The 10,000-nt window shown below is 41.3% G+C and overlaps 1 protein-coding gene across 1 annotated transcript in view; it reads right to left on the bottom strand.

Annotated features, from left to right (window-relative positions):
• Positions 1 to 2,130, bottom strand: part of LOC125040676 — a 15,626-nt gene extending 13,496 nt beyond the window's left edge. Inside the window, exons 1-2 of the mRNA XM_047635358.1 lie at positions 1,885 to 2,130; positions 1,611 to 1,730 (exon numbers count right to left, since the gene is read on the bottom strand). Of these exons, the coding sequence (XP_047491314.1) occupies positions 1,611 to 1,730; positions 1,885 to 2,130 (366 nt within the window). The remainder of the gene's footprint in view (positions 1 to 1,610; positions 1,731 to 1,884) is intronic.
• Positions 2,131 to 10,000: the final 7,870 nt, after the last annotated feature.

The raw sequence follows: 10,000 nt of genomic DNA, 5'->3' as shown, positions 1-10,000 counted from the left end.
AGAGGAAGGTGAAGGGAAGGGAAAGAGGAAGGGGAAGGGAAGAGGAAGGGGAAGAGGAAGGGAAGGGTAGGAAGAGGAAGGGAAGGGGAAAAAGGGAAGAGAAGGGAAGAGGAGAGGAAGGGGAAGAGGACAGGAAGGGGAAGGGGAAAGGGGAAGGGGGAAAAAGGAAGAGGAAGGGGAAAAGGGGGAAGGGGAAGGGGTAAGGAAGGGAAGAGGAAGGGATGGGGAAGAGGAAACAAGGAAGGGAAGGGAGGGGAAAAGGAAGAGTAAGGGAAGAAGAAAAGGGGAAAGGTGAATAGGAAAGGGTAAAGGAGAGGAAAGTATGAAGGGAAAAAGACAAGTAAGGGAAATGGAAAGGAAAGGGGAAGCGGAATGGAAGGTGTAAGCGGAAGGTAAGGGGAAAAGGAAGAGAAAGGGGAATGGGCCGGCCCCCACTTTTCTCTTTTGCCCGTTCCCGGTTCCGCACTCCGGTTCCCCCGTCCTGCACGTCCTGTGTCTTTGTGCCTCGGTTCCTTTGTCCTGCGGCCTGTTCCCATCTTCCTTGTCCTTTCTTGTCCCTTTCCTTTTCGCTCGTCCTTTGCCCTTCCTGTCCTTTTCTCCTTCCTTTCCTTTCCATGTACGCTTCCGTTGCCTCTGCCTTTCCTTTCCTGGGCCTGCCAGTGCCGCTGCCTGTTGCCGCGTCCTTTTCCTTTCCTCCCTCCTCTTCCGTTTTCATGCCTTGTTCCGCTTTCCTTTTCCTCTTCCCTTTTCCTCTTCCTTTCCCTTCCCCCCGTTCCTTTTCCTCTTGCCTTTTCCGCTTCCTTTTTCTCCCCTTTTCCTTTCCTATTTCATCTTCCTGCCCTTCCTTACTCTTCCTTTGCCGCGGCCTTTTCCTCTACCCTTTGCCCTTTCCTTTCGCTTGTCCTCTTCCTTTCCCTCTCACTTTCCGCTGCCTTTCGCTTTCCGTTCCTTGTCGCTCTTCCTTGTCCTTTCCGTTTCCTTGTCCTCTTCCTTTTCCTCTACCTTTGTCCGTTCCTTTTCATTTTCCTCTCCGTTTCCTCTTCCGTCCCTTCCTAGTCCTCTTACCTCACCCTTTCCTTTCCCTTTTCACTTGCCTTTCCGTTTCCTCTTTACCTTTCCTTTTCCTCTTCCTCCGTTTCCCCTTCCTCTTCCTTGCCTTTCCCCTTTCCGCTTCGCCCTTCTCCTTTTCCCCTTCCTCTTCCCCGTCTCCTTTTCCTTCCTCCCTGTTTCTCCCCTTGTTCACTCTTCCCTTTCCGTCTTCCTTTTCCTCGTCCTTTCCCTACTCCTCTCCTCCTCCTCCGCCTCCTCCTGCCTCCGCTTCCCCTCCTCCTCGTCCGCCTCCCCTCTTCACGTCATCCTCCCCCTCCCCTCTCACCCCCCAAAAATCCATAACTCCCCCCTCCTCGCCACACAAAACACACACCCCTAACCCCCCATCATTCGAACACAACCCCCTCGACTCCCCTCCGTCTTCCCTAAGTCCTCTTGCCTCTTCCTTCCTATCCTCCCCCCTACCCTCCAGACCCACTCCCCATCCCTTCCCCGCGCTCCCATGCCAAACCCTACCCCCCTCCGGCACTTGCCCTGTTCCGCACCCCACATATTCACACCCTATCGTCGCCCAGAGCCAACCCCAATCCCACCACCATGTTTTTGTGCAGTCTCCTCTGACACCTCGCAGTCCCCGACCAGCCAGCCGGACGCACCCGTGCCTGGAAGCGCCTCAGCACCTGAAAGTTGTGCCATCCCTTGTAATATGTTAATGTAGTTTATGAAGTAAATGTTGATGAAATTGTTTGTATAGGTGGTTGATTTCCAAACCCGCCCTGTTTGTGTCACTCGATGCGGTACATGCCTGCGAATTGTTATTCCAGCATTGCATACCTCCAGTTCTTGTGTCGTTGTTGTTTCTACTTCGTCGATGGAGGCCGTTCTGCAGAATGCGGCCTTGGCTGGGGGTGGATCATTGGGAAGGAGTGGGAGCTCCGTTTGGTGGTTTTTTTGTTTGTTTGGGCCGGGGTATCCCTGGGAGTGATAGGCTCGGTCTTGAGTGCGAGCGGTGCCTTCAGTTTCAGTTGCGGCGTCTCGAGAGGCTGAAGCAGTTTCTTCACAGGAGGGAGTGCGTTCCATACTTTTATGAGTGTCTGTGGGGAGGCCCGGGCCACACCCCTCTTTTTGCTTTCAGGGGAAAAAGGAGGGACAGCCAGAGTAACCGGGGGTTTGAAACTCTACTGAAGCGGGATGCAAGCTTTTCGGGGCGATAAGGCCCCCTTTGGGCTGTCTATGCTCTTTCAGCCCCAAAACTGGCTCTGGGGCACACTGAAAAACCGGGCCCTTAAAGGAGACCTCTCTCCTTCCTTTGGGGCGGAAAACAGTCTGACGACACCCCCTTGGTAAATGTGCAGGGGTGCAGAGGGCGCTTTTGACAGGGAAGGAGAGGAAAGGTCAGCGGCAGAGGGGTCTAGGCTGGAGGAGTCTCTTTTTTTCGGAATGTGTGGCACCCGACCGGGCACTCTCTGACTCCAAAAAGGCAGAAGGGATTTCAGAGGAAGTCGAATCCCGCAACTCCCGACAGGGCGATTGCCAATTTTAAAAGCCCAAAAAAAATGGTGCCCATGCCTTAACAATATCATGCAATATGCAACAACATGCCCCCTTTTACTAAAAAGTAATATAGCGTAATAAAATGTATTTTTTTTTTTAAATTTCCAAAGAAATCCAAAAAAAACTTATATAAAAGTAAAATAAAAATTTAATAATAATAATAATAATAAAAATAATAAATAATAAAATAATAATAACAAATAAAAACAATAAATTTAATAAAAATAATAAAAATAATCATAACAAAAAAAACAAAAACAACAACAACAAAATAATAAAAAAAATTAAAAACAATAAAAAAAATAATGATAAAAATAATAAAAAAATAATAAAAAAAATAATAATAACAATAACAAAAAAGACAATAATATAATTATAAAATAAAAACTATAGTTTAAAAATAACATAAAATAAAAAAAACACAACTAAAAAAACCCAAACTATATTAATAACTATAAAAAAAAAAACAACAAAAAATAAAACTATAATAAAACAACTAAAAAAAAAAATTAGAAAAAATAACTATAACATAAAAATAAATAACTGAAAAATAAAACTTTAATACCATGAAAATAAAAAATAAACTACATATCGAAATCAGCGATAAAGCCTAAACTGATAACCTCAAGCAACCCCCCCATTCCCCCCTCCATGAAAAAGCCAATGAAAGCCGAAACCTACATCCCTGAACAAAGCTAAAAGCTCCTAAAAAACTTGAAAAAGTAACAAACACTGCCCCCCCCGGCCCGCAAAAACCACCCCCGCAGTAAAAACCAAGACCCCGACCCAAACGCAGGGCCCCAGCGTACGCGCAGCACACACACACACACACACACAACACACACACACACCCCACACAACACAAAAACCCACACACACAAAACACACACCCCACAACCACACACACACAACACAACAAATAACCTATCCAATGCCACCTATAATAAAAACCCAGCGCTACCTATGACTACGACCATCTCATTATCTCAGAAAGTGAGGACGTAATAAACATGACAAAAACAAGGTTTCAAGATAATGTCCAACACTGATTTCTGAAATTTGGGGGGACACACAGCTTCTTAAAAAAAAGAGTTGCAAGTCACCATACAAAATATAATTTTTTATCTGAGAAGAGGCAGGAGTGGTGCAAGTTCTTCTGACTGGTTTTTGTGCAGTTCTATGACGGCAACCGCTGCATAGCCAAGCTCGCCTCTCCTTTTGTCATTGTATGCATATCTATATGTGCATCTATATATAGAGTTCATATATATACCTATATATATGTAAGTGTATGCATATGTAAGGGTTTTGTATGTAAGGGAGTAGTATTATTATGTATGTATGTAATGAGAAATATGTAAAAGTAAAGTAAAATGTATTATTTTTTTTAAAAGTATGTATTTTGTATGTTTTTGTAATGTATGTATTTTTTGTATGTATGTAATTTTTTATATGTATGTTATGTATGTAGGGATGTATGTATGTATGTATTTATGTATGTATTATTTTTTGTATGTATTTTTATATTATGTGTATATGTATATTTGCATGCGTAAAAAGTTAAAATAATATAATATAAATATATATATAATATAATAATAATATTATATTAAATATATATATAAAATAAAAAATAATATAATTATTAATATATAAAATCATATAAATATAGATACACACATATATGATACATAAAATACATACATGAATAACGACCGTAGATTGAAAAAGAATATGTTATAAAATCATTAATATATTTAATTTATATACAGAAACCAACACACACCCCCAAAAAGCACCCCCACCCCGCCCCAACCCCAACCAAAACCCAACACCACAACACACACACACACACACCACACACACACACAAAACACCCACACCACACACTCAAACCACACACTCACCTCCTCACTCCAAAAACAACACCTCATCACACACAAACACTCCACACACACAAAAAATCACTCACTACACAAACACTCACTCACACCAAACATTTCACTCACACACAAACACTCACACCACAACAAACCTCACTCACAAACTCAACACACCCTACTACCTACTTACTCCCTATCTACTTCCTCCCTACTTACCATTACTTATCAAACCTTTCCTACTTACCTAACTTCCCCTACCTACTACTACCACCTCCCTACCTACCTACCTTATTATATGTGTGATTTAGTTTTGTGGAGGAGTGGGGTGTTGAGTGAGTGGTGAGTGAGTGATGAGTGAGTGGTAAAGTGAGAGAGTGAAGTGGTTGTGTGTTTTGTGAGTGGTGAGTGAGTGATTTTTGATTTTGAGTGTGAGTGTGTGTGTGAGTGAGTGATGAGTGAGTGAGTGTGTTTTTGAGTGTGTGTGTGAGGGGAGTGAGTGTGTGAGTGAGTGTGTGAGTGAGTGTGTGAGTGAGGGGGGTGAGGGTGGTGGGTGAGTGAGGGGTTGAGTGAGTGAGTGTGGGAGTGAGTGAGGGGTGTGTGACAGGGGTGAGTGTGCATGTTTTGTTATTATAGTTGCTTTTAAATTATCTTTAATGATTTTTAAGTGAGTGTGAGTTGAGTGTGAGTGGGGTGTGTGTTTTGAGTGAGGAGTGAGGGGAGTGAGTGTGATAGTGTGGAGTGTGAGTGGGGGGATGGGAGTGTGAGAGTGAAGTAAAATGTGTGGGAAAGTGAAGGTGCGGGAGTGTGAGTGTGTGAGTGATGAGTGTGAAAGTGAAGTGTGGTAGTGAGTGAGTGTGTGAGTTTGAGTGAGTTTGTAGTGTGAGTTTGGGTTGGTATTTTATGGGGAGTGTTAGTCCCCAGGTGTTGATGGTTGAGGTGAGTGTAGTTTGTGATATGTGGGGTTGTGAGTATGAAGTTTTTGAAGGTATGATTTTTTGGGGTGATTAAGTTTTTGAGTAAAATTGAGTTGGGGAAAAAGTGATTGTAGGATTTGTGAAGTTTTGTAACCAACCACCTACCTAAGAAGGGAAGTAGGTAAAAAGTAGTAGGTAAGGAAAAGATGAAAAAAAGATAGTAGATAAAATTAGATAATAATAAAATAAATATATAAATAAAATTAAAAATAAATAGAGAGAAGAGAGAGGGAGAGAGAGGGGAGAGAGAAGGAGAGAGAGAGAGATAGAGAAAGAGAAAGAAAGAGGAGAGAAGAGAGAAAGAAGAGAGTAGAGAGAGAGAGAGAAGAGAGAGAGAAGTAGAGAGAGAGAGGAGATAGAGGGGAGATGAGAGAGAAAGAGATAGAAGAGAGAGGGGGATGAGAGATAGTAGGATAGATAGATAGTAGGTAGTTAGATTATATATAGAGATAAAAGATATATAGAGAAATAGATAGATAGAGAGAGAGAGAGATAGATTAATAAATAGGGGGTTTAGTTATGTAGAAGATAGGAGGAGGTGGGTTGGATTTTGGATGTGGATGTGGGATGTGGATGTGGATGGGATGTGGATTGGGGGTGGTGATGTGGTGTGGGGGTGGTGTGGGGGTGTTGTGGTGTGTTTGGCAACACTTGATTACAAAGAGGAATATTCTGTTTAACATTATGACATACAATATATCTTCTAGAGTCTACGTAAATACCTATATAGCTTCCTTTACAATGACTATAAAAAAAAAAAAAAAAAAAACAGAGAGAGAGAACACTTGAAACAACTCTCCAGAAAAGGAATGCATGGGTCAACGTGGCCTACACACTCCATACCCAAACAAAGGCTGACAGATAGAACTTGGTCTAGTCTCTTACTCAAAGAAAATTATTATACAGAACAAAAAAGCGTAAAAACACAATGAAAAACAATGAAAACTGCAGTGAAACTCTATGGACATCATCTTTGAAAGTCTACAGACCGGCATGCCAACTTTTAAAACTTTACGGAAACCTAATCCATCATTTGGCAAAAATCTACGGAATTTCACATAATCTAAAACCCTTTGGAAAACATACAAGCGTCCTAACCCAAACACAACCTAACAAACCCTGGGGATTTATAACACTACGAACTATATATTCCCTACCAGGGGGCTCTGCCCAAGGACCCCCAAAGGAAATTTTAATTTTCCTAGCCAGGAGCTCTGGGCCCCCGGACCCAAAGCAATATATAAGCCTAGTCAGAGGGCAATGCCCCCTAGACACCCGTGGTTATTAGACAAAACATTCTAACCCAACATCCAACCTAACCTAACACAGTGGTATATAATCTCTAGTAAGTGGGCTCTGCCCCCTGGAACCCCCCGTGGTATTAAAAAATGCGCCTATCCAGGGGACAACAAACCCCCGGACCCGCCCATGCCCTTCCAAATTGCATTTTTATGCTCTATTGATATAGTAAATGATCGTAATTGTGAAAACCACAAACTTTAATACCACGAGAATGTCGAGATGTTTTGCGTTCCGTCGAATGTGAGAATTTTGAATCGCTCTTTACAACATTTGGGACACTTAATGAGCTCAGAAATCAAACTAAAGGAAAGCTTACTAAAGAAGTTCTTTTTTTTTGTTCCACTGTATAGTCTTTAGAATAATCCAGAATAAACGTAACACTGAAAAGCAAAACAATTTCTACAGGTGCTTGACAAGGAATGGATTCTCCCGGTCCTGTCAAAAGACCCAGTCGTGAAACCATGCATGCACAAAAGATTATTGCACAGAACTGCATAAACGGATCTTAAAACCCACAAAGGAAGTATAATAATATTAAAGGAAATGTTAAAAGCTTAAATATGGAAAAGCAGACCCTGATTTTAACCAAAACATCCCTTTGGTAAGCATGTAGTAATACATGAATTACTTGGCATATCGCACTAATGAGTTATGTGGTCAGTCTAGAATTCACCCTCATAATGTAAACAAGATGAATGACATAGCCAAAATTGGGGCGATCTACTATGTTGTTTTACATCTAGCACCCTTGGGAAGCATTTGCAAACATATTGCCATAGAAGAACTTTGTCTTGGTTTGTACTGTTCTATCAATAGGTTTTATTACCCAACTCTGCCACTACCTTATACTTCATGTTGTCTCCTAAATATACAAATTCGTGTACACAGAGTGCATACGAATCTTTAAGCTGTCTTTGATCCTAAGACTGTTACCATGATTCAGCAGCAAGTATTCAAGAGCACACTACAGTTTCCAGGTGATGGTCATTTACTAATCCTAATAACATGTTAAAAAGGCTATTTTGACACATCAGCTGAACAGTGTTACACTATGGTTAGCATATATTGTAAATATATGTAAATTATACTCTCTAACAAACACTGAAGGTTTAACTAAAATAAATATCATTCAAAATAATTTAATTCCATCCAATAATCACACTTTGATAAGGATATTGAGTTTGCTTCCTTTAAAATTAAAAGCACACCCTTCGAACCCGAATCTCTCAGAAAGAAGAGCAATTCCATAAGCCTATTTCCACCCCCCCTTCCAACTCCCCAATTTTCTGACAATACCAAATATATAAAAATAAAAAAACTGCATATGGACACACCACAAGGGCCAGAAATCCCGACCCGCACGAGCCACCAGCCCCAACCCGCCACAACAACCAAGCCCAAAATCCCCACAACTGTCACCACATCGCCTCCTCGCAAGTAAAAAAACAAAAACATTTGTCCTTGCATGACGCTGCCATTGACCATCCGTCTTGGCGTGTCATGCCTCTCGTGCCACATTTATGACCTTGTCACGTGTTGCAGGGCATCCCATCTGTCACGCTGTCAAGGGAGGGTGCAACACGACACCAAATAACGTACCTGGAGAGCAAAAGAAGGAGAGAAACACGTCTAATCGATCAAGAGCGACATCAGCTGATTGTTTATTCTCCCACAATGCACCTGCAGCGAGGGAAACGGGACTAAGATTATTATTTTCCCGAATTTTAGAAATACCAATGATATGCAGGGCTTAGAGACCAAAAAAAAAAAAAAAAAAAAATAGATAAAAATAAACTTGAAAAACGACGGGAGGTTCACCTTTCTAGGAACGGTGCTAAAAATGCAATGATCTTTTCCAAAAATGATAATAACTGATTTTACAACAACAAATAACAAAAACTACTTACATAACACACATATGAGGTTGTGTAAGTGTGTGTGTGTGTGTGTGGGTGTTGTGTGTGTGTGTGTGTTTGGGGTGGGGGTATGTGTGTGTGCGAATTGGTGTGCGTAGGGGTGTGCGTTGGTGGTGGTTTTTGTGGTGTGTTTGGGGTTGTGTGTGTGTTGTGGTTTTGTGTGTGTGTGTGTGTGTGTGAGTGTGTGTGTGAGTGTGTTGTGTTGTGTGTGTGTGTGTGTGCGCGCGCGTGGTGTTGTGTTTGACCATCCTTCATTTTGATTATCTCATATATAGGCCCAACTGACCATTTTTGTTGTTTTATTTGTATCGACCCGATATATATTTGGGATGATACATTTCGCTATCAACATTAGCAAATATAAGAAACATGTGAGGTTTAATCTAATTGACCACTATGCCAGAAACCTAAAACAAAAAACTTTTTCATTTAAAACAGCAATTCACTGTAATCCACGACCGTGTGCCTAACAGTTGTTTTTCAAACTTCTGTGAAAGTAAAATGTGTTTGGATTAAAAAAAGTAATCCGGAATTAACTTTTAAGATGCGTATAGAAGACGCCTTAAACATGTGTCATAAAAAAGGGACCTAAAAGGGAAATTTTTTAAAAGGGCAAAAAAAACATTTTGGTTTTTTTTTAATTTTGTTTTACTAATCAAAATTGTAGATAAAAACGGAAACTTTCTTTCTAAAATACTATTTTTAAAATCCAAAATACCGGGGTTGGGATTCTTAGGTAAGATATTTTTGGCAAACTCAGGAAAGAAAAGGGTTTTTTAAAAACCCCGGAGACGAATCTTTTTTCCAACCCCCAGGAGAGTAGGGCTTTTTCTTTCTAAAAAATTCCGGGAAAAGGGGGAAACGGGGGAGGGCTGGCGGCGGGCTGCAGGGGTTGAAGATGGCCGAAACAGGGTGACGTCCAAACAGGAATTGGTCGGCCAAAAACGGCTGCATTTTGGGTTGTCGATGGTCAGAGGGGACCGTCTCCGGGGAACCACCAGATGAATACCGTAGACCTTCGTGGTGTTGTCGGGTGAAGGCGGTTCGCAGAACCCACACTGGCTTTTTTCCTCGGGACTTTCCCCGCGATGATGGGCTTGTATTCTGTTTCCATCTGTCATGTATAAGTATTATGTATTATTTAATCACGGTTTTATTATTATATTCCATTTTTAGCGAGGGAGATTTTAAATTTGTTTTTAAATTATTTATTTGATTAATCTTATAAAACCACAGAAGGCCCGGGAGATTTACAAAACATGGCGTGTTTTTTGATAAATCCGAAAACCCTTTTAAATTGATTACTTTAAGCCATCGTTAA

The sequence above is a fragment of the Penaeus chinensis genome, chromosome 3 (assembly GCF_019202785.1).
Source record: "Penaeus chinensis breed Huanghai No. 1 chromosome 3, ASM1920278v2, whole genome shotgun sequence".
NCBI lineage: Eukaryota > Metazoa > Arthropoda > Malacostraca > Decapoda > Penaeidae > Penaeus > Penaeus chinensis.
The sequence above is the reverse complement of the archived record's forward strand: the minus strand, read 5'-3'. Positions and strand labels throughout refer to the sequence as shown.